Source organism: Hippocampus guttulatus, chromosome 1 (assembly GCF_054856545.1).
Source record: "Hippocampus guttulatus isolate MCC_2025c chromosome 1, RoL_Hgut_1.0, whole genome shotgun sequence".
Lineage (NCBI taxonomy): Eukaryota > Metazoa > Chordata > Actinopteri > Syngnathiformes > Syngnathidae > Hippocampus > Hippocampus guttulatus.
In genome coordinates, this window is record NC_141261.1 from 6,143,702 (window position 1) to 6,169,427 (window position 25,726).

At 41.0% G+C, this 25,726-nt stretch overlaps 1 protein-coding gene across 3 annotated transcripts; it reads right to left on the reverse strand.

Moving 5' to 3' along the window:
• Positions 1–219: 219 nt before the first annotated feature.
• mapk13 (mitogen-activated protein kinase 13) lies at positions 220–24,236 on the reverse strand. 3 transcript variants are annotated; one of them, XM_086106305.1, is made up of 13 exons: positions 23,224–24,236; positions 22,583–22,707; positions 16,461–16,634; positions 13,207–13,336; positions 11,681–11,739; positions 10,186–10,291; positions 10,046–10,075; positions 7,245–7,536; positions 6,227–6,298; positions 4,656–4,735; positions 2,945–3,023; positions 2,701–2,874; positions 220–1,242 (listed from the first exon to the last, which is right to left on the reverse strand). In XM_086106305.1, the coding sequence occupies exons 3-13, from the start codon at positions 16,571–16,573 to the stop codon at positions 1,157–1,159; spliced, it is 1,221 nt and encodes a 406-aa protein (XP_085962431.1). In that variant the 5' UTR covers positions 16,574–16,634; positions 22,583–22,707; positions 23,224–24,236; the 3' UTR covers positions 220–1,156. The 3 variants fall into 3 exon arrangements, with proteins under 3 accessions (XP_085962431.1, XP_085962441.1, XP_085962422.1); XM_086106315.1 differs by lacking the exons at positions 22,583–22,707; positions 23,224–24,236 and having other exon boundaries at positions 7,245–7,359; positions 7,489–7,536; positions 16,461–16,680; XM_086106296.1 differs by lacking the exons at positions 22,583–22,707; positions 23,224–24,236 and having other exon boundaries at positions 16,461–16,682.
• Positions 24,237–25,726: the final 1,490 nt, after the last annotated feature.

Genomic DNA, 25,726 nt, shown 5'->3' on the forward strand with positions numbered 1-25,726 from the left:
TAGTCGTAATTTAATTGGTCATTGATCAGAGTAAAAGTTGATCGTTATTTAATAAGCTCATGTATCGTTTCACTTCCGGTTTATCTAACACTGTACAACTTGATTAAGTAACGCCCGCCCTCTCGACGTCACTCAGCATGATTTTGGCGCCCAGGCTTCTAAACAAGAGTTCAACGTGACACCGGCCCTGCAATTGCACAACACAAAACACACGTAGACAAGTGTCCAGAGCAATATATTTGTACATTCTATTGGATTACACAAGGGAACAGTTTGTCCACTGTAGCATTCAAAATGTAATTTAAGTGCAGAAATTCAACATTGTTATCAGGAATGTATGACCCGGGTGCAATCGTCTGGCATTCAACAGTATGAAAATGTAAGGTCAATGAAATGAATAACAAATGTGAATCGATGTATTAACTAAACAGTAAAATATAATCTGAAACAATCATATGAAAGTAAGTTATTTGTTGTTTGACCCGTGCATAGATGCCCTTAAATGTATATCTCAATAAGTAAATTGTTTTTAAATAGATTGACAATGTAATACATTATGTCACAATTTAATTAATGTGTTCCAATGTTATTATTTATTTCCTTTGTATGCATTGATTTTTGGAACAAAAACATGCAGATGCACTTGTTCATTTCAAATAAAAATGGCAACGTCTAGGAGAGACAGACATTCGTCTTAAAATTAAGTCATAAAGTGCAAACAGACAGCACAGAGAACAAAATCATAAATGACCAAAATTAAAATAATAACACCAAGATCCAAGGCCATAAAATGTGCCGACAATTAATATTTCATGTACTCATTACCATTGTGATGGTGATAAACTTGGCCTTCCTAAGTTCAAACAATATCAACTCAATAATGAAGTGGGTATGCACACAAATAGTTATTAATTGGACAAGATTAAAATAATTAGTAAGGCAATTCATTGACAGGAAACTGAATGAGTAACATGAAATGTCTCTTTCACAAACACCTACACTTGACGCAAAAATGATTTGAAATGTGTAGATGATAAGGGCAAAAGAAATAAAAGGAATCCCTAATTGTAATATACAGTACAAGAGCACAATTGGCTGTGCAGTAGTTGGGACATGAGCATATTTATATCTATATATTTACATGACATTTATCAAGTCAGGGAGTCATAGTCAGCGTGTTTTTTCTCTTGGAGTCTCGCCGAGGGAATGGCACGAAGCTCTTCACCTCTCGGAAACATAACCCTGTCGGTCAGAAGAGAACATTGTTCATTTTTCAGCCTGTCCACTGGATTTACAGAGCCCCATCAAAGAGCATTTTTAACATCAATTATTCACCATCAGTTCTGCTACAGCATGCTTGTGAACTCGTTGAACAGCTTTAATACTTCAAACACAGAGAGGGATTGGCCCTTTGGGCAGTGGTTTATTATTTATTACAGTTTATTATACCTTACCTATCCCTTTTATATGAGAGAGCAATCTCGCCTGCCTTCACTCATTTAAAAAAAATCTGGAACCCCCCCTCAGTTTAAATTTGTTAAACTTTATAAACAAACGAGAGAGTCAATTCCCCCAAGAAAAGAGGGGCGGGGGGTGAATGAAGGACTATAATGCTCAGCACAACGAATGAGTACTGTACTCCAATAGAAGAGGAAACCAATGCAACATTTTGGATTAAACAATTCTAATTTACAAGAAATCAACGGCAGCTAAGTTTTAACTACAGTATAACATTTCAGAAATTCACAATACTGTACTGTACTCTCCTTTGACAAGGGGCTGCTCATAATTCCCACATACCATGCAAACACGCCCCCTCCTGACTGTGAATGGTAAAGGGATGACGTGAGCGCAACCTGACTGCAGATTAAGTTGTTTGACATCACAGCCACATCATATCCTCCAGCAACTATTAGATTACCGTTTGTTGGATGGCTTTTCTAATTGTTAGGTATCTTACACCATCCTCCACTCGCATGGATCAACAATAGCAAATCTAAATTTTCTCCCCTTCTCTATATAGCAGCATGGATTTGCAGGAGGTCTGTACTCTTCTTTTTTCCATTTTGCCGATTATTCAAAATGTTCAATATTTTGAAAGCTATAAGAGGTGAAAACACTACTAGCTAACCCATTCATATTTTGCTTATTTACTTTCGGTTGATATACAAAAGTAAAAAGTATGATACTGTAGCACCAAATATGTCTTCTAAGGCCAACAATGTTTTCTTTGAATTCATTATTATTTAAATGTTCAATTTAATCATGTAGTGGTTATTGCATTAAAAAACATGTCCAATAATGTGCTTTTATGGATAAAAATTTACTGCATGTAAGTGTTGATTTTAACATTTGCCTAAGAGAACACTTGTACAGCTAGGAAAATATGTGGCCAAGACACTTGCTGCATCAGGCTTCCGTTTCGATAAAATATCACTTGCCATCTGGAGCGGAGAGGTATAAGTTTTCTTTTTAACAGTATCTGTCAGTGACAAAAAATAAAGAATAGGGTCATATAGTCTTTTCAGACTCCACAAATTCAACCCTAGACACTTACTTATATATTTTTTCAAGCCTTTGAGTAAAAAAAGAAAAAAAGGGTCTGAAAATGGCTTGCGCTGAACGAGTTAAAGTTAACCTATCCTTACCTATTTGCAGATCTTCTCTTTAAAATGATGTATGTGAACAGTTTCTACTTACGCTTCCACTCCTCAAGAGTTAACTGGGCATTGTCGTGGCTGTCATCATATGGTGCCGGCTCAGGTAGGTCATCTGGGTCCCTGAGGTTGTCAAAGTACGGATGCTCCAGTGCCAGTTCAGCTGTGGGCCTCTCATCATTGTCCAGAACAAGCATCTTCTCCAGCAGGTCGATGCCTGGTAATTAAACAAATGATCAACAATGCTCTGGATGCTAAGGAAAAGCTTTGTTTTAAATCAAACTCACCGTTGGCACTGGCTCGAGGAAACAATGTTGAGAAGTCTTTTCTGGGATAGTGAGGAAGGGCCTTCACATACTTTTTTGCCTGTTTTTGGATGAAACAAAACATTGCAGAAAAAAACATATGCAACGTGATTCATTCATTTCTCCGATGAATTGGTGGAGCAGAAAAATATGAAATGTTTGCTAGGTAGGGAAATTATAATGCTCTCAGAATGCTGAGTCATTTCTATTGCCAGCCAACACATTGAATAAATTAATAAGAGGGCATGTTTGGTTAAGTCGTCATCGTGGTCTCAGATGCTATGCTAATAAGCCTTTTTTTTAGGACTGAAAAGTATAGTGGCTGACATCAGAGTAGTGCAAATAGAGCTGCATCCAGCTCACTAAAATTCGTAGATTCTATTTTATTTTGTTTTTTAGGTTTTGCAATCTTGCTACATATGTTGAACAGATCATAACCAAAATTAACCCGTCTTGGTTAAGTCCACTTGGTAAGCATGCACTTCAGCATGTACGCACATAACATGGAGTTCGTGTCACACGTTCGGAAAGTATTCATGAATCATCAATACTTGTTTGTTAGTATTCCCAATAATGTTGGTACTGAATAAGTAATGTGGTTGGTTGTGGTTTTACATGGTTGGATCGGCTGTGATTTAAATGAGTCCAAATAGGAAGACATTTCCATGCTGCATGTCTACACATTCTCAACTTTAAAAGGAGACAAACTATGCATTTTTTTTAAACAGTTCACAGGGGTCTGAATGAAATGTTTGTTCCATGTTTTTATCAAAATGATTTCATCAATGATTGTAGATTCATAATTTTGTTTTACAGCATATTTATTTGAGGGCCAGATCAGTCTCGTTCAGTGCGCCAGCCCTCATCCTGCCTCACGTTTTGATGGGCCAATGGGGAGCCTGGCCTTCATCAGCCTGACAGACAATCCTTTCTCTTGGCATTGAATGTTTGCACCGGCCGGCTGCTTGCTTCTACAAACGTAAGCAGAGCCTTGAGTGTGGAATAAAAAGTGAGTATGTGGTGCATTAGATATACTGTAATCCCAAACACAAATAAACTCCTGTGTTGCAAAACTCAAGCTAGCTAATGTTGTCAATTTATGCTAATCTATGCATTCAACAGAACACATTGAACAAAGATACCGGTGGGTAATTTAGCCACACACACTAAAAGCAAGCGTCCATTGATATTCCAATAAATTATCACACGCAGCATTCCATTACCACTCACCCAAAATTAGGCGTCAATGAATTAAGCAGTGTGGCGCAAAACATCGGCAAACACAAACAATCCCCCCCTCCCCAATTATCACATCAACAATTTCGCGGAACGTTATAACATCTGAAGAAGTGAATCCGTCTCTTTTTTAGTTTTGACATGATTGTGCTTTTGCTTTCATTCTGGAACTTCATACGGCCTATCTGCCAAATCGATGGCTGAGAAACTTGGTCTGCGGGTGGTTGCAATGTTAATCAAGCCCATTGTCTCAGAACAGTGGGGTGGAAGCGCTGAACAGCTTCCTAACAGACACATTTTCAGAAAGCCGCAGGTCACTAAAGATTTACTCGGTTGTTTAATTTCGCGCTTGTTGCTAGGCACTCCACATACAACACTATTTGTCTATAGGACTTTAAAATCAATAACTTTCTATAAAATGTCCCCTTTAAAATTCTATTCTTTTAACAGGTTGTACCTCAGGGCTGTCCAGTTTCTGTATAAACTCTGGTCCAGGCACTCCGGTAACTTTCATTATCTGTGTCAGCTGGTCCATGTCTGTGTTTAGAGTTAGGTTTGGTTAAGCAAGGAAGGTGTTTAAGCACCAGACATGAATCTGATAGGTAATGTTTAATTAGTTGAGACTAAGGCGCTATTCGTTAGCCAAGAATGACTAAAAAACAAAACACTGGACTATGCTGTGGGCGGCCCGGTAGTCTAGTGGTTAGCACGTCGACTTCACAGTGCAGAGGTACCGGGTTCGATTCCAGCTCCGGCCTCCCTGTGTGGAGTTTGCATGTTCTCCCCGGGCCTGCGTGCGTTTTCTCCGGGTAGTCCGGTTTCCTCCCACATTCCAAAAACATGCATGGCAGGCTGATTGAACACTCTAAATTGTCCCTAGGTGTGAATGTGAGCGTGGATGGTTGTTCGTCTCTGTGTGCCCTGCGATCAAGCGGTTCGGAAAATGAATGAATGAATGGACTATGCTGTGAAGTGGCTTTATATGAGCCCTGATCTACATTTTATTGAACAGTTGTGGAAGGAGCTGTAACATGAAATCAGGAGAAGGCACCCTTGAAACCTGAGAGAGCAGTTATAGGATTGCAGTGACCTGGCTCAAACCACCAGAAATGGTTATGCATGAGTTTCACTATCCATCTATCCATTTTCTGAATCGCTTATCCTCACAAGGGTCGCGGGCGGTGCTGGAGCCTATCTCAGCTGTCTTCGGGCAGTAGGCGGGGGACACCCTGAACTGGTTGCCAGCCAATCGCAGGGCACACAGAGACGAACAACCATCCGGGCTCACACTCACACCCGGGGACAATTTTGAGTGTTCAATCAGCCTGCCATGCATGTTTTTTGGAATGTGGGAGGAAACCGGAGTACCCGGAGAAAACCCACGGAGGCACGGGGAGAACATGCAAACTCCACACAGAAAAGCCGGTGCCGGGATCGAACCCACGACCTCTGCACTGTGAGATCGACGCGCTGACCACTGGACCACCGAGCCACCCGTGAGTTTAATTTGTAAAAGATTTTTAGTATTTCATTTGTCAGATTATTTCAGCTACTATTGTAGTTTTTTTTCATTCTCTAATGGAAAGATACCAACATTCGTTGTTACCATATGTGTGTGTATGCATGTCGGCATTACGATTTAAGCGCCATTGTGAATAGAAGAAATATCTAAATCCCTTCCTAGCGATGTAAACAAAAGTGTAAATAAATCAGAGACTGAACTTAAAAATATAATGCGTTCTGTCATGGTTCAGCCTCACCAATCCGATTTTTTTTTGTTTTGTTTTTTTTTACATCAGCAAAAGCAGGCATAAAAAATAAATATATCATATAAAATGAGATCTCGTGACTTGAACTGCATATAAGGCAGCCGATCAAAACAATTTGTCGACAGAACGCCATGTTCTGAGACCCCTCAAATGTGGAAATTATTTTCATACTTTTGTGTTGTACTAAGACACACTCAGGTGAGTAAGATGATCTATACCTCAATGGGGGATTTACCAATCAATGCGGGTGAAAGGATACAATCTTTCCCTTTAAAAAGGGTTTTTCCGTTGATCATTTCAGCCATGATGCAGCCCACAGACCAGATGTCCACTAGAATAGACCACACACAAGTGTGAGTGAGGAGAGACACATCCGTGACAACATTTCATTATTGGCGCAGCGCTCCAAAAAATTGTGAAAATGAAGCATATACAAGCATAACTCCAGTTTTCAATCTTGACAGGAAACGATTGTGCTGCTCCTCATAAGGAGGCGGGATAACAATCCGATACAATTGAGGCTGAGTAGAAAAAGCTTTAGCCCATCCATCCATCCATCCATTTTCCAAACCGCTTGATCCTCACTAGGGTCGCGGGGGTGCTGGAGCCTATCCCAGCCGTCTTCGGGCAGTAGGCGGGGACACCCTGAATCAGTTGCCAGCCAATCGCAGGGCACACAGAGACAAACAACCATTCACGCCCACACTCACACCTAAGGACAATTTAGAGCGTCCAATCAGCCTGCCATGCATGTTTTTGGAATGTGGGAGGAAACCGGAGCACCCGGAGAAAACCCACGCAGGCCCGGGGAGAACATGCAAACTCCACAAGCTTTAGCCCGAAAAAGCATAAATCCTTCGGAAAGTCCTGTTAATTGCAATTGGCAGCAGCGGAGTGAAAGAGTCTCAGCGTTCTCACTCGTCAGGAACATCTGTCTACGCTGACAGATTCAAGTGCGACAGCTTCAGTGTCACAATGACACTGATGCCACCTCAAATGCATTTCCCTCACCAGTGTGACTGAATGACAAAAAAAAGACCAACGGCACACAACACACAACTCATTCCTTTAAGTGGCACCGCAATGTTTGCGTTTGCATGCATCATCAACTCAAAAGATCACAGACAAGCCAAACCGAGCTGAGCGCTGAGACAATAACGAGGATGGAGTTGAGAATGTTAACCCCTTTCGAGGACAGCGGTTACCGCAGTAGTCAGCTTCACATGTTATCAGGTTACAAGGGTGCAGGAAAGGGTTAATAGCTACGGTTCTCTTGCCAGTTTGCGTGTAGTGCATCCAGTTCAGAATGACCTCAGGTGCCCGGTACCAACGAGTCACCACATAGCCTGTCATCTCGGCGTCGGTGCTGCGAGCTAGCCCGAAGTCCAGGATCTGGAGAGACATACCTTTCTTACGACAAAGACTTCGAAGTAAATGATCACAAATGATTTCCTGTTTTGTTGACACGAGTCTGCTCAAATGATATTGATTGGTAAGGTTGTCATCATTCCAAATACAAACCTTCAGTTCACAGTCTTGGTTTACAGCCAAGTTTCCAGGCTTAAGATCCTGCAATAGAGGATGGGATGAATGACGGTTAGTTAATACTGTACACACAGAGATGATTTTCACGGTGATCTGCAGGACTTTCTCACCCCGCCACTTTTGTTTGAAGAGCCAAAGGAGACAAATACTGGCTGACTACCTGCATTTCCATGGTTACCCATAAAAATTCTGTGATGTGTGCTGAGTTCCAGACCGTTTGCAATTCTTTGCAGCTTTACTGTGACGAGTGTACCAGCAGCGGCGTGTAATTAGACCGTGTGTGAGTGTGTTTCGGAGGTTTTAATCCAATTCCAGCAATAGGAAATGCAAACAAATAGCAAAAATGCTGGGTGGACGGAGACCATCATTTTGGTCGTATCTGCTCATATTTAGTCATGCTGTATAACTTTCTCATGCCCACAGCGTAGCTTGGCGCCCTTGAAATAATCATCATTTAAAATTGGAATACTCCCTGCTGGAGATGCACAAACATTGGAATGTGCTAAACTTTAGGAGAAACGAAAGTTATGGCGTCACACCTCGTGTCTCGGTACCGCCCTTCTGATAAAATAAAAATGATGTGAATCTCTTCCTGCTTCGCACTCGTGACACGCAGCCATTGTCTGTAATTCACTGATGCCCAGAATATTCTGTTATTAAAAGCTTTGAAGAAACTGTTCATCGATTCCAGCCTGTATTTGAAGAACCAACATTCTCCTCGTCCGAAATTCAACAAACACGCGGGGGAAAGAAGCCCCCCCCCAATCAGTAAATAAAACCAAATAAACCAAAGACTTATTTTGTGAAATTCCTATTCTTGCATTCCAAAATATGAATCAATTTTCTAAGGTCCTGCCCTCTTAAGGTCATCTGAAGTCTCTCCCAGACGACAGGGCGAGAGATGTGGTGCACCGTGGACTGGACGACGGTCCATATATAAGAGTCCTCACTGAACCTATCATGCATGTTTTTGGAATGTGGGAGGAAAGCAGAGTACCTGAAGAAAACCAAATCAAGGATTGGGGACATGTGCAAAGTTCACACAGCAAAGCTTGAGCCGTGACTCAAACCCCAAACTTTGGAACTGTGAGCCACCATTGTTCCTGCATTCCAAACTACTCAATGTAAAAAAAAAAAAAAAAAGAAATGCAAATATCTACAGCAATCAACCATTCGTCTCCTTGGAAGTGGCGCTACACCGGATAGTCAGGTTTACGCTTAGAAGAGGAATCGCTTTGAGTCAATTGTACTTGGGTGGAGCTGAACTTGGAAAGGCGGAATTGTGTTACATTATGTAATGTGAAATAACAACAATATTTATTTTCATCTTAAAATACAAAACCCAATTCCAATGAAGATGGGATGTTGTGTAAAATGTCAATAAAAAACAAAATCCAATGATTTACAAATCCTTTCCAACTTGCATTCAATTGAATAGACTCCAAAGTTAAGCTATTTCATTTTTTTATTTTGGAGGGAAATATTGGCTAATTTTGAATTTTCTTTGATCCCATAGGCTGCATTGCATTTAAAACTGGCATCACTGATGAAGGGATATTGCTATGTAAACTCGGGAGCACGTCAGAAAACCATTGTCAGTTAACACAATTTGTCGCTACATCGACAAATGCAAGTTAAGTCTCCATCATGCAAAACGAAAGCCATAAATCAACAACACCCAGAAACGCCGACGGCTTCTCTGGTAGCAAGCTTATCTGAGATAGACTGACGCAAAGTGGAAACGTGTGCTGTGGTCTGACATGTCCCCATTTCGAATTGTTTCTGGAAATCTCGGGCAAAAATCTGTTTGGAAAATATGATTTGGAATGACTTGAGTAACCCCTGTACTTCACTTTCCCCACCCAAGAGATTACATTCTGGATGTTTTTTTTGTTTTTTTTAAAGACAGTCTGTGCTTCACACTTGCACCGAGAGGTATTGGAAATGGAGCTTAAGGGTGTGGCTCGACAACTCCAGACATGCTGTCAGAGTTACCTCATACTACCTGTCGGTGCAGGTGCAGTTGCAGTTTCATCTGACTTAATAGGAATGAATTGAATCAACTATCCCTTGTACTTTTGCAATTCAGTCTGGCACGTATGCGGTCTGAGTCAGAAAAACAAGGAACAAAAAGCACTGCCCTATGAAGCTACTGATTAGTTTCAACCAATACTCTAATGCACAGATGTCAAACTCAAGGCCCGGGGGCCAGGTCTGGTCCGCCACATCATTTAATGTGGCCCGCGAAAGCAAATCATGTGTCAACTTCAATGATCCTTGCTAAAATCTGTACCGAAATGTCCAATTGTCCTGTGCAATAACGTTGAACAAACAACAAATAGTTCACTAGTCATCCATCAATTTGTTGTGTACAAGTAATTACACGGTTTGATGATTAAACATTTATTCAGTTTCACTGTCGTAACGGCCCTCCGAGTGAAGACGTCACTCCAAAGTGGCCCGTGACAAAAATGAGTTTGACACCCCTGCTCTAATGCAAGAAAACTATGGTTACAACTTTACTTGTACTTACCCTGTGAATGATTCCAGCCTTGTGGATGTACTGCAGAGAGGTAGACAGGGCAGATAGCACAATCACAGTCATGAGAGGCACACACACACACACGTGTGTGTGCGTGTGTGTGTGTGTGTGTGAATAAAAGGGTAGCTTACCCTGAGCCCACAGAGCATTTGGTAGACAAGAAACTGGACTTTGTCATCAGAGAGATGACCTCGCACCTTTGACAGGTCAGTAAACATGTAAGGCATCACAAGGTAGCTGAGAAAAGAATAAAAAAATAATAATTTTGATGTTCTCTCAGTAAATGGGAAGGCGGTAACCTAATCAGAACCTGACAATGAAGCTGTTTAACTGCACACAAATTTGCACCTTTCATTAAGGAGGTCAGTGTTTGATTATGTAACATTTATGTAAATTTCTTGTTTCCATCTGTACATAGTCAGATACGATGAGGTTGTTTTGTTTGCGGTCTGTTTAGTAGTTTGCTCCTTTGTTTGTGTGCAAAGTACTTGCAGCTCATAGGCAAATATGTCATGTTTGTAAAAACAGTGCTTGTTCTCATTAGGTTCACGGATGAGGTGGAATCTCAATACCATAGTGGGTGAGAGGTGGGGTACATCTGGAACTGGTCAACAACATTTACATTCCCACCTCTTAGCAATTTAGTGCCTTCAGTTAATCAATACCCCCCCCCCCCAAAAAAAAAAGATTAATTGTTTATTATGACCATCGCTCAGCAAGCTCCTTGGTAGCAGCCACCCACTGTCACTTTGTTGAGAAAACACATTTGTAACACTGGTAGACATAATCGTAACCAAAACATTGGTTTGATGTTTGTGTGCCCACTTTTTCATCTCCACTGTGCACTCACAGATGGACTTGGAAATAAACAGATTGTGTCTGTGTCAGGATGGTTTATTCTTGTCCCATCTCTTCTCATGGCATCTTTACATGCTGCTTGTTTGAGTATAAAAACCCAAATAGAAATCAAATATGTTGAACACATCATCATCATCAACCCAAGATTATTATTTTTTTTAAACCATTTTGTACTAAAGCTACTGAAACTGCACTTTCACCTTCTGTTAAGCCGAGGAGAACAAATAAGCCTCTCACCCTACATTTGAGTTAATGCCAGCATTTGGCCAACAATCCTACCTTGTAGGAAAGTGTGTGTGTGTGTTTGGCGCGGGGGCTTGGAATACATGCACCCAGCCAACAGAGCAAGTGTACTAAACATTAATTAAAACGTTTGTAGTTTTTGCCTATTAATTATTTCCTGTGTGTGTGTGTGTGTGTGTGTGTGTGTGTGTGTGTGTGTGTGTGTGTGTGTGTGTGTGTGTGTGTGTGTGTGTATAAATCAAATATTTATTCAGACTGCAAGCGAAACATGCAAACCACTACTGCACCTCTCCGGAGTATTCAATTAATGTCGTCCTAAAAATGCTTATGTCAAAAAAATTTTTTATTGTGAACAACTGATCCTAAATTGAACATTGTCTAAAAACGTCAGCATTCCATTGTATCCTCATGATACAAACAAACATCAAATACAAACACAAGGATAAATGTGGTCCTGTGTCCCCGTGACTGTGTAGTAGCTGAATACTTAACACTGCGTTGACTGATGAGCCAGAAAATACTCACAAGTCCTGGAAGTCGTCGAGGCTTGAAACAGATGTAAACACATCAAGAAGTCCTATCACCTAATTGGAATGAGAAAATGATGAGTAAGAGGAGATCGTGGAACACAGGTGTCTGATTGATTCACTGTTCATGGTGGTTTACAAGTTTACACAACGTGGTCCATAATAAGGTAGATCTAAAAGGAAATGTCATGCAACTTAATTAACTACCTTATTTTCCACACTAAAAGGTGCACTGGATTATGAGGTGCACCTTCAATGAATGGCCTATTTTGTAATTTTTTTCAAACATTGGGCGCACTGCGTTATAATACGCAATCTACAAACACCAACAGAACGATCAGATGTTAATAAAACTTATTTAATAAAGCAGCAACACAGTTCACTTAACCAACAGCAAGTTATAATATTGACTCGTTAACGTTGAACTCTGTTGCAGCTGCTCTTTTTTCATGTTCAACTGCGTAACCGATCACCTTAAGTTTGAACTCTGCATTGTCATCATGTCTCGAGTAAAGAGCCATTTTGGGGTCGAAATATTACCGTAGTGACCATACACAAGGCGCATCGGATTTTAAGGCGCTGTGAGCTTTTAAGAAAATGGAAGGCTTTTAGGTGTGCCTTTTAGTGCGGGAAATGCGGGAACAAATAGGCTCAGTTGATGAAATATGATATTTAACAACCATACTTCTCTGACTGAATATGAGGAGACACAATGATCTATCTATTGATTCATTTGTTTTCTTTTAGTAAATAGCATGGGTTTGCATGTTCTCCCCGTGCCTGCGTGGGTTTTCTCCGGGTACTCCGGTTTCCTCCCACATTCCAAAAACATGCATGGCAGGCTGGTTGAACACTCCAAATTGTCCCTAGGTGTGAGTGTGAGCGCGGATGGTTGTTCGTCTATGCGTGCCCTGTGATTGGCTGGAACCCGTTCAGGGTGTACCCCGCCTACTACCTGAAGACAGCTGGGATAGGCTCCAGCACACCCCGCGACCCTTGTGAGGATAAAGCGGATCAGAAAATGGATGGATAATTACAATACGACTTTGTGGCAGTCATCTGTGGAGGTACTATTTACACTTGTATGGTACCTCGGGGATGGAGCCAGACACAGTGCTATTTGTGCTTGTTGCACATCATGTGCATCAACTTCATGTGCCTTGCTAAATTATCAAAATTGATTTTTAAAAAAGAATTTTTACTGGCTTCTGATTTCAAAATGAGTCATCCGTCAATTTGTTGCATATATTTGATAAGATGACATGATCGTATATTCATATGGGCTCATTATTCATAATGGGCCTCCGAGAGAAACCGTAACTGTGTTGTGGCCCGTGACACCCAAAAAATAAAAAATAAAATAAAATAAAAATAGTTGGACACCCCTGGACACGAGCTACGGAATGTCAATATTTTAATATGTAGGCTGTCATAGTTGAAACACACAATGGGTGTACCATTTGGAGATGAAAGAGACATACAGTATTGCTATTCAAGGAAATGTGAAGGCTTTATACTTCTCACATTTTCATGTTTCATGTGCTTGAGCAACCGCAGTTCCCGGTAGGCCCTTTTAGCGAAGATCTCTGACTGGAAGGGCCGGTGGAGCTTCTTGATGGCCACTCTCTCCTTCGTCTTCTCATTTGTTGCTGAGCTGTGGTGAATAATGGAACAAGACATAATTACACTGCATTTTTAGGCTGCATTTGTTTGTGTCCAGTGGTCAGCACTTTGGCCACAAATCCAGCAGGTCTTCAGTTTAGTCCTTGCATTGATCCTTTCCAGTATACAGTCGAATTTGTATGTTCACCCGGTGATTGAATGTGGTTACAGAGTATATGAGTGTTAAAGGTTAATTGGCGGTTGGCAGGAATGTTCCTTTGGCTTTGGGAGGTGGCTTTGGCTTAACCTCTACAGCACATGTGTCAAAGTCAAGGCCCGGGGGCCGAATCTGGCCCGCCACATAATTTTCTATGGTCCATGAAAGCAAATCAAGCACGTCAAGTTCCATGATACTTGCTAAAGTCTGAACCAAAATTTCAAATTGTCATATGTAATCCACAATAACAGTCATTATTCTTGACTTCTGCTTTTAAAACTAGTTATTCATCAATTTCTTGTGCGCTGTGTATGTAAAATGTGAAGGTGATTCAACATTTATATGGCTTCCTAAAATTTCTAGCAGCCCTCCAAGGCAAACTGTAACTCCAATGTGGGCCGTGACAAAAACATGTTTGACACCGCTGCTCTACCGCATATGTTAGGTTAATTGAAAACTCAAAATGGCCCGCTGGCGTGAATTTGAGTGTGAATAGTTGTTTGTCTTTTAAGTATGTGCTCTGTGATTGTTTGGCGACCAGTTCAGGGTATACCCTGCCTCTCTCTTAAAGTCAGCCGGGTTAGGCTCCAGCTAACCTCCGACGACGCCATTTAAACACATGCTTTCGAAAATGGATGCATGTCAGGTTCATTGAGGTCATGTTTTTTTTCATCAATGATTAGAAAAACATGTGAATCAGGTTCATCAAAAATGATGAGTAGTCTGAAATAAAAACATTTATGTTCAACGGTAAATTGCACCAAGGTGCAAATGCGAGCATGAGAGGTTGCATGTCTTTCTGTATTCAGTAAAGCCAAGTAGCAGGTTGTTAATGTTTGCAGTGATCCGGAGGGCACCAGTTTGTGGGAGGGAGAGCTTGTTGGGCTATTTGCAGGGCCATCCACCAACACATTGGCGAGAGAGAGACACACTCATCGAGAAATTGCAGTCAGGTACAACCAGTACTCATTATAAAAGAACAAATATCTATTATACTTACTTTACTCCCCAAAGAAAAATTCTGTAAAGTATGTACATTAAATAAACAGCCCATCTGAAATGTTCTCTCGCCGTGAAACAAAGATTTATGCTCCTTTTGGTTTTTATTTTCTCAGTCACTGGAGTGTATAGATGGTGACTTATTTGTCTCATCAGACCTTGAAATGACATTGTATTATTTAATTCATGCATTACAGTAATTATTTAGTATTTAGTAGGTTACTACGGCTCAGTATAAACTTACACACAGGATTTGTTGGACGTTTTGGAGTTGCAACTCTTTATTGTCATATAGTATATTGTACAGTAGAAAGTGCACCATTTCTTTTCTTGTCAGCAAGTTTCTGAGAAAGTGTACCATAATGTAATGTTTTATTTATACATAAGTTAGAAAGGGATCATTCGTTAATGCAGTATGTACATGTAGAGCATTGAGGCAAATTAGAATTGCATTAAGGATTACAGTAATCCCTCGTTTATCGCGGTTAATGGGGACCAAAACCACCCGCGATAAACGAAAATCCGCGAAGTAGCGTCCAATTAACATAGACAGGTAAAAAAAAAATATTATTTTTTAAAGTCTGCAAACAGTACGCGAGAAGCTGCAAAACAACAGCGAGTCACATAGAGCAAAATATACAGTACTGTACTCCATGTATATGTAAAAAATAAATAAATATATATATACATATATATATTTTTTTAATATGTTTGAAAAAATCTGCGATGCACTGAACCCGCGATAAACGAACCGCGAAGTAGCGAGGGATCACTGTATATACTGTATTTCTACATTTGATTAAACATGGAAAAATGCAAATTATAGGTGCTTATCCTCACAAGAACAGGCGTAGCGATAACGCCAAGATCGCAATATTAAAATTGCAACGATATCATCGCGTCATATAAAAAGCAGGATGTCTATGTCCAAAAACAGTTTTCGCCTGCTTCAGCCGAACAAGGCATTGTGAACGAAAAAGACCAAGATACTTTGCCCCACTGGGCCAGTGGAATACATGACAATAATATGATTGGCCAAGTCTTTTTTTTTTGGGGGGGGGGGGGGTCACCGCTTATATTATGTTCCAAAACAATATTGTGTGTGGATTTTTTGTTGTTGTTGTAATATCACACGCTTTTTTTCTTAATTTTTTTTTCACAGTATGGTGAGCTTTTTTAGATCCCAACCTCCCCACAACATTGTGATAATAGTGTAAAGTGACGTTTGGATATTGTTACAATCCCTACTCACGAGGGTCATGGGCAAATTGGAGCCCCCAATGTTGGCCACACAAAAGTAGGAAGGTGAGAAATATATATTAATTATTAACATTGAATATCAAGAAATTGCATTTATTTCAGAGACAGAACCCATGAAAAAATGTCACCGAGCTGAAATACTAGTGAAAAAATGAATTGAAAGCCATAAGCAGTGACAATCATATGCAAATATGACTGCAAGGTCAAGACGGGGAATAATAATATTCTGAGTTGTCTATATTCTATCCAGCAAGTGCTATGATGTTCTGGAGGAGGGATGGCAGCATCATTGCCATTAAATAATATCCATGCTATTAATGTGTGATTGGCCGGCAACCAGATCAGGGTGTACCCCGCTGACTGGCCGAAGATAGATAGATAGATAGTTAGATAGAGAGATAGATAGATAAGGCAGGCAGGCACAAAGATATACAGTACTACAGAGATACACATACAGGGTAGCTGTAAATAGTGGAGCTGCGGCCCTTGCCTCAATTAGATTCTCCTGTAATTGGATATCTTTTCGGGTGGGGTGTCCAAGTGTTGTCATAGTGTTTATATGCGTTATGAATACACTCCAGCCAGGCCAGTGGCTTCCTGCATGTGTGTGTGCACGCGAGTATTGTGGCTAACACTTTCCCATTGAGACAACACAATAGTGTTCATACGACCCCAACAATGAGCGTGGCAAACGACTCACCAAACAGAGCCGTACGCCCCGGTTCCGATCTGCTTGAGATGGGTGTACTTCTCCGGAACCTCCCACACGGTGCTGTTGATTTCCTCACGGCAGAAGCTCGCCCGAGCCTCCATGACGACGAGGAGAAGCCGAAGATTGGAGCGACAACTTCTCCCTTCACATGAACGCCTGACACTTGCCAAGAAGAAAGGCAAAGCCAAAACATTGGTCAAGTGCGAGGTAGTGCGCAACAACGTCATCTCCGGTGGTGCCGTTCATGGAATAAAACCGGAAATGGGGTGTTCAATCGTGGTTTGCGATATTGCAAATTTTGCTATCGATTAGACACCAAGTAAATACGGGGGTTGTACACGGACTAAGAAATCCGTGCAACAGTAACCCTAAGATCTTTTTCTATCATTAAATAACATTTCCAAATCTCAATATGTTTCATGACCAAGTATTTTATTAGGCTCGTTTTATTTAATGACTGTTTATTGACAAACAGTCTGGATTTGGTTTCCTTAAAAAGAAAAATATAAAAGTGATCACCGGATTTTTTTTACCCAGGTCAGCTGCTGTGCAGAAACTGCTATACAAAAATTAAATTAAGGCGAGGTACACCCTGAACTGGTTGCCAGACAATCGCTCATAGACAAACAATCCACGCAGGCACGGGGAGAACGTGCAAACTCCAAACGGGAAGGCTGGGGCCCAAATTTGAACCCTTGACGTCTGCATTGTGAGACGTCAAGGGTATTTATTTATTTGTTGGAGTGTAGTGTCAAAGAGTGAAAAATCATGGGGGATAGATTGTTGTTGATTTTTGGTGTGCGGGCGTGGTTGGGGATAAGAATGCTACTACTACGTACTGCCTTCCAGTTTTAGAACAGCACTTCAGTATCCACATTTGAAGTCCACATCATAGATTTTCCTCTGTTATGTCAAATTTAAATTGAAGTTAAGAAATAGATTAGGTAAGAAAACTCCCAGATTGCTCTCACCAGATCCAATTTTCACCAGTAGATGGCGCTGGCGTTTTGCTGAGTTATAAATGTTGAGTGCTTGTTTGCACTGTCCACTGATTGTCTTCACTTGGTGCCTGACAACAATAAATGATATCTACAAATAACGTATGCAGTTCCAAAATTGCCACCACCTTGAATTACAGCTAGTGACGTTGTGAAAGGAACCCCCCCCCAATAAAATAGGGAATAAAAGGTAAAATCACATCCTTTGTCCAGTTTCCCCCAAGCTTATGGTTTGAATCCTCTCTTCATTCTCTATAACGAATGCAAACAAAAGCCAAAGTGTTGCATGTTGTGACATTTATTTTGGTGAACACGTCACAGAATAACATGAGTTAAGCAAAAACTCTGGGGGGGTACAATGCACCCACATCCTCACTCCATTTCGATCATACAGCACAGATTGTCAGATAGTAAAACATTATGACATGTCCTTTGAATTTGCCTGTAGTGCAAAGTCCATAGCGTGACTGGTGGTATGCGTGTGACCCAAGAGAAACACACAACAAATGTGTGCGTACATCACAACTCCAGTTATGTGTCTTTTCTTGTGTCATTCCCTGCGCTTCCACCCATCTGCCAAAATCCTCTCAAGCGAAATTTGACTTGACATTTTCCAACACTGAATCAGCACAGAAAGTGGGCTGGCACCATCATGAGCCCTGCTGAAGCTTTGCAACAGGAACACACAGACTCCCAAAAGGCCAATGCCAGCCCATGGCCCTGGAGCAGAAATGGGCTGGCATTGCTATGTGATGGCCATTTCTCACTCTATGGCCATTTCAATGGCTACCCTCACATCTGGGGGAAAATGTCGATATCTGTAATGTTTCTGCCATTTTGACATGGATGCAGTAGGCTGAGACTATTTGATACTTATTTATAGTTTAAAAAAATCTGAGCTGCATAGGTCAAGAAAACATATATTATTGATAAGAACATACAGACAATAACAATCTGAGAAACATAACTTTCAAATTTTGTGAGTACTCTCAATCAAAGTCATTACTTTCCAACCACAATATGCAAATAGCATGGCCGAGATGTCATTGTTTATCATACCATCCACAGTCATGGTTTCAGGAAATAAAATAGTCACATAAACCAATATTATATACACACTCATAATACAAACAGGAACACACCTAATACAAAGGCACGATCTAGAATTGTGAAGAAGAGATTTTTGTGTCACTGTGCTTTTTAGATATGATTTGAATCAATGAGCCAGAATGCCAAAATCACGTCCGTCGGTGACAATTGGTCTCTCTGATTGGCTGTGAGCAAGCAAATCAAGTGTATGAGGTCGAAGTAGACTGAGAATTTCAAATAAATGTATCTTGACTTGAATTTCAAAGAAGTGGCGTTATCTACTAAGTTGACCTCAGCAAAATGGTTCTTCTTACTTCGACTTGTTCCTGCTTGGTTATGAGTGTGATGGTATGTTATTTCATGAAACCCAGAGTGTGGATGTTATGAAAAAGAATCAAACATCATACAGTAGTGATTCATGATCCGTCTGCCCCATTGAAAAATTTCTAGTTACAGGCACACTTCTGCAGGACACAATGACATTAACCTAATGGGTAATTACGTGGTAATTACAGTTTCCCCCAAATAATGGTACTCTCTGTCCTGGTGGACATTTAATTATTAGTACCAATGAATGGTGTTATCTGTTGGTGGGTTAAGGACAGAGATGGGCAGGCATTGGCATTTGGCTTTGATTAATGAAGCGACCTTCCCTAAAGCCTTGGCTAGGGATGTAGGAAAAAAAAAATCTATTCCATTTAAAAGCTGCCTTCGGGGACAATGGCTGCTTTCGAACACCCATACGCTCAGCTTCCAAGAGACGATCCTTGTGCTCAAGCACTGTATCACCTTCACCAGCTGAAGAGGACAACGATTGCTGTTACTGTTCAGAGAATCAATTTGATTTGCATTTTATATTTGATGCAGAGCAGCTAGTCTTTTGCAAAACTTGTTTACAAACGAGCTTGTATGTCTTGTATTGTGTGTCATGTCTTGTAGAGCTGGAGCCGATCTCAGCTGACACCCTGGACTGGTCTCGAGTCACTTGTGGGTTCAAATAGATTTCTGACAGTGGGTATTTTTCCATCAATTGCAGTGGAGGTCTATTAAGTGTAAGGTATTCTTTCTTTCTTAATCTTCTCTGGTCAGTGTTAAAAAGTTTGCAAGCTATTTCAGAGTGCTCTCCTCTCTAGACGGCATTGTACAATTAACTTTGGCTCAACAGATGGCACACTGCAATGCAGGCAGTGTGCGGTAATGATGTTTGCCACATAACATGGTGGTCTAAGTCACCCTAAAGGTAATTACAGCTATCTCCCGAGGAAAAAAAAAAGGGCATCTATTTGAGGTGCGGCATTTATTTATTTATGCTGATGGCACACCTGGGAATTAATTAGGGTAGCAAAGCAGAGGCCACTATTTGAGGCGATTCTCTGTTTGCTTTGGATAATGCCGCATAAACAAGAGCAGAACTTGACTCAAATCAGAATTTAAATAAGATTTGCTACAAAAAGGAAAAAGAATGAACAGTGGATCGATTTACTGTGGAGTTCTGCTCCTATGACAGCAATGAATACATGTAGTCCCTACCATGGTAATGCTGTAGAAAAGTCATAGTTACAATATTTGTTTTTAAATGAAAAACCCTTCAATAGTGATTAAAAAAATAATCTTACCTTAAATTTTTACCTTTGTGCCTGCAGTTGGCTGATACAGTGGAAGTGGGGCACCTATTTTACACTATAAAAACATTTTAGGTCTCGACAATCAACCAAGGGCTTACTTGAATAACTTGAAAAGACAAACTGATGAGAATGGAATTTGGCAAAATCATTATTGGTAAATCTGGGAAAACATTCGTTGAACAGATGAGAAAATTGCAGCGCTGTGTTTACAGACGCAAAAAGTAAGCATACAAAGAAAAGCAGCGATCGAGGAGTATGGATGTATGAACAACATTTCACATCACACTACGTTACAATATACACAAAACAAATTTTGTGTAAATTAGTTTGTCTACCCAATATTTTGAATGATCGTTTTCTTCTTCTTCTGGAAAGTAGTGTTTTACTGCAGTTTATCTTTAACCCATTTTAATGTTTTTTTTTCTTATTTCAATTTGGAAAAAAAAATAATTATCAATGTCGACTGAAATGAAATACTTACATCGTGATACACTTTTCAGCCATACTGTATCTTCCAGCCCTCGTCAGCCCAATTAGAGAGGAGGTCCAGCATGGACATAACTATGTGTTGTTGTTTTTTTGTGTGTGTCTTTGCAGACCTAAGGTGTTGTTGGTGACAACATTCTCAAGAATCCTGCCTTTGGCATCTGACCTGGTGCCTCCCCAGAGAGGTCTGTGTCCACTGAAATCATGATGAATGCCATCATGATGTCGGGCGGTGGCAGTTGGTGCACAAAGTCAACGATGCATAGTCCCAGAGAAACTGTGCACAGTGTCATGGTTTTAAGGAGATGAAGGTGGACTGCTGCTGCATGAATTATATCGGTTCTTCTATGAATATTTGATTCCCAAGATGTGCAGGTTGTATTTGGACAGTACCAATTGTACAATGAAAAGTTTTTCAAAAATATTGTACTCGCTGGAGTTAAGATGTAGATAGATATCTGGAATGGCAAATATTTTTAAAGTCGGTGCAAAAAAAAATGCTCTGACACCATTGCAATTGCACTGAGGTTATTTTGCATCATGTCGGTGTAGGATGTGAAGGCTACGAGGTGATTGTGGCCATGGTGGGCCATAACATTTAAAATGAGTTTTTTATTTTGATTTGGGCATTTTGGTCCAGTGAGAAGTTTATTTTTTGCTTTCCTTGCAAGGTGGGTTTTGTGCTGTTAGAGTCCGATTGTCTGCGGTCTTCATTTCAGTTGGGGTTGCGTTAATTATTAATCAGATCTGGTTTACCTTTTGTTAGCCAGGCAGGTATACAGCCAAATATATCGCGGCAAGTTTGTGAGCACGACCTGCAGTCTGATACTTCCCTCAAGGACCAGATTGTTTCCTCCAGCAAAACAGGTTGCAACTCAAGGATGACAAGTCACCCCGAATGTCACCTCTTACAATCAGCAAGCGGTTGCAGGGGACCGATTCTACCCTGGGTCACCATTGGCTGTAATATACTGGAGCAATCATCTCATTATGCCTGTGGTTAACGTATGTCCGTGCATGCTGCTTTATGTTGATTTTCCAACACCAGCTCACACTGCTAACAAGCTTGATTAAATGTTTATTGAATTTTAACAAGACATATATACAGTAATTGTGTGTGGAGTATCTTACAAAATTACAATTTATTGGTGGATGTCTTTTTCTGTACTTCAACCAAGAAGGTTGCTCGACATGTATGTTTTTGCATAACCCAATGAATGTTATTCGTTTAATTTTGTTGACACGCTGACCATTTTCCTTCATTTCTAAGGAATTAATATATTCATCTGAATGACAAATTTCACGTACATTTAGGAGTCAGGTATCAGTTAAGGCACAGGTGTCAAAGTCAAGGCCCGGGGGCCAGATCTGGCCCGCCACACCATCTTATGTGGCCCGCGAAAGCAAATCAAGCACGTCAAGTTCCATGATGCTTGCCAAAGTCTGAACCAAATTTTCAAATTGTCATATGTAATCCACAATAACAGTCATTATTCTTGACTTCTGATTTTAAAACTAGTTATTCATCAAATTGTTGCGCGCTGTGTATGTAATATGTGGAGGGGATTAAACATTTATATGGTTTCCCAAAATTCATAACTGCCCTCCAAGGGAAACCGTAACTACAATGTGGCTTGTGACGAAAACGATTTTGACACCTCTGAGTTAATGTGTTAAATTTTATAACGATCCAAATTATATTGTTGGGCTTTAGGACTTTGCTAATGCAACAACATTCAAAGTTGAGTCATTGTGAGTATTGGCAAAAAAAAACAAAACACCACCATGACCTCCACTGACAACATACGCAATGCCTTTAATTAGTATGGAAAATATACACGCTGGATGGGCAGCTTTTGTGCTGTTTATGTGTCGAAAGTTGTTAACTTTCAGGCCAAAACGTGTTACTTACGCCTGTCATGGTAGGTCTGGCTGTATGTCAGGCAGGCCGTGAGGGGACAGTGATGCGCCTTGCCTGTCCGGCTCGGTGGCCCAGAAGATCTGTCACCTGTCAATTCATAGACCCATGCACGAAGCCTACCAGGGATGCAACAGGACACAAACACATAACGTGCAATCAACCATTTGAATGTAATGTACTGTATGGTACAGCACCTGACAAATTTATGAGGCCATCTGTCAGAAAACATACTTCAGTGTCAGTCAGCTGACAACATTTCAACATTTTCAACATGAATATTGTTTCAGCTCATCCAAGCTTCTGGCATAGTTCAGGTTGATTATTGACCATTGCTCTTCAAAAGTGATTTCTTTCCTGGCATGGACACAGTTTTTAAAGCAAAAGTCCACAAATGTTCAACAAGATTGAGGCTGGGGCGAGATGCCAGTTATAAGAAGCTTTCACACTCCATTGATTATATCAGAGGTGCGATTCCGGTGGAACAGGAGTAATAAGATGTACTCTATTCAATCAGGCCCTTTCAGATAGAACTCCAACGTCCAAAATGTGCAATCACAATGTGCATTTGACACAAAGGGGGCTGTGGCAGTACGTTTCGGGTGTTAAACTTCACGGTCGTGGCTGGTGGTCACCTTTGATACTCCCTCAGAAGCCGCCACATTCTCAGGTTGACTTCAACTTCCCAGTGTGACAAAGGTGCCCTGTAGACAGATGGCGAGACAGTACAATGGCAGAAAAAAAGATGGCTTAGATGGCTAATATGTAAGGAGCTATAGTTACAGTCCATACAATTTTATCCATTACACCACATGACAACACGGCTCCACTGCTGTACATGGTCATATGGAAATGTAACCTTTTAACTTCTTGTTCGGCATTCTCCAAAGTGTCCCTGATCTCAAGCTTGCAGCACAGCAAAACCTCCTTCTGCCCTGTGAATACACTCATAGTGGAGACTGTCCCAGTTTGTTAGTGCCACATGACCTTAAGCCACACATGACAAGTGGTAGAAAGCTAAAATGTTAAGAATGGAGACTCCTTTACTCGCCACGCAGCTTTTGTTGGTAACCTTTACTTTTCTACTGATAAATGGACAAAAGTTCATCCATCCATCCATCTTCAGATCCGCTTATCCTCACAAGGGTCGCGGGGGGTGCTGGAGCCGATCCCAGCCGTCTTCGGGCAGTAGGCCGGGGACACCCTGAACCGGTTGCCAGCCAATCGCATGGCACACAGAGATGAACAACCATCCGCGCTCACACTCACACCGAGGGACAATTTAGAGTGTTCAATCAGCCTGCCATGCATGTTTTTTGGAATGTGGAAGAAAACCGGAGTACCCGCAGAAAACCCACGGAGGAAGGCCAGAATCGAACCCTGCACTGTGGGGCCGATGCGCTAACCAGTATGCATGTATGTATGTGCGTGCATATATATATATCATATACATTATATACAATTAAAAATAACACAGCCTGGTGATTGGTGAAATAAAAACTATCAGGGATACGCCATTAAGGTCTGTAGGACAGAACATTGTTTTATTTCTTATTTTTTCTGTATTTGGCTGCGTGTCAGGTGTGCGGCACCTGCGTGTGACATCATACCAGTCAGTAAGTCTGTTCCCAACGCAGTTTGGCTGTGGCAGAAGACTCGGGACGGACTGAAATACAGACCGCAGCTCACTAGCGAATTGTTAAGACTATATGCTATGAAGACAATAGCAATGTTGAGTGCTGTTCCGCAGTTGTCAGCATTATTTAATATCGTCTCAGAGTCGACCACATCTTCCAAAGGAAAAGGGGTTTGACTTACCACAGGCTTACCGTCAACATCCATCACCGCGTCAATACTTTGGTCATTTTAAGGACTGTCCTTCGCTTCTAAAACATGACTGATGGCTTTCTGCAATCTCACAAATGCATGTGAGACTCACATGCAAAAGACAATCTGATTCATGACGCTCATCTCATTCTCCCGAGGCCGTCCAAATGTAAACAGAGGACTCAACTGTTTGCTTGCAGTGTAATTAGTCAGCGGTGACAGCTTGTGTCTTCCCCGCTCGTCACGTCAACAGGAGGACCTTTCTGTCTACAAGCCTGATAGCCAGCACTGGCAGAAAGGTTAAAATTTACATACGGCAATCTGTGTCCACACACATCATTGAACTACTGGCTGTTTTTTTTTCCCTTTCTCTCCATCTAGTATTTGGAATTACCATTCGTGATTGGCACACAGATTGGCTCACTCCATACACTCAGAAAGGGAGAAACATGCATTTGTTGAGCAGGTAAACAACAGAGTCATTTGTCATTGTCAAGCTAATGTATGTTGTCCTGCCTTATGCTGTATGCTGCACTGTATGCGCCATAATGTATCATTGTGTCGCCAAGGACCGAGCATTGTCACAAATCTACAGAGAGTACTGTTTGAGAGACAAAAGTGAGCATCCCTGACAACTAGAATGCATTTGTAGCACTGTTTCGAAACCGTTGTGCTGCGGCGCAGTAGTCAAGAAATGATCTCAATTCAGTTAATCCAAAAATTATTCATTTACGATGAATAATGTATTTTTGTTCAGCGATCTATGTCAGTGCCGTCTGTGACAGGCAGAACAACGACAACAATGGTCTTCCACTGGAAGAGTAAACTGAGATGAGATCGTCAAGTCGGTATTCTCCAAGTGCCTACTGAGACATTTTTGTATGTTGTTGTGCTTAGTTAAGTAAAGGTTGCGAAACAACGCTGGCAGAGTCCATTCATTTGTTTTGGTAATGTTAATGGATCAAATATGACATGGAAATGTGTTTATGAAAGAAATGAGACTAATCACACGCAGACTTGTGTCCAGGTTGTGGTAAAGGCATGCAAAATGTCAGCTTCTTTGTGTGCGTGTGAGCCCACGGCTCAGCTCGTCCTATTTCACACTGCGAGCTTTGCCCTTGACATTTTGCACTATCCTGAGTGTCTCCAAGCATTTTGTGGAACAGCCTCTTCCATACAGTGACGCTCACATAAACAAATAAGTCCGAAACCTGAATGCTGTTGAGAGGTTCACTTTTAGGTTTCAATTAACAGTGAGCATGCACTGCATTCTTAACGATGCGGCACTGCGGACAACAGTATAGCATTTCT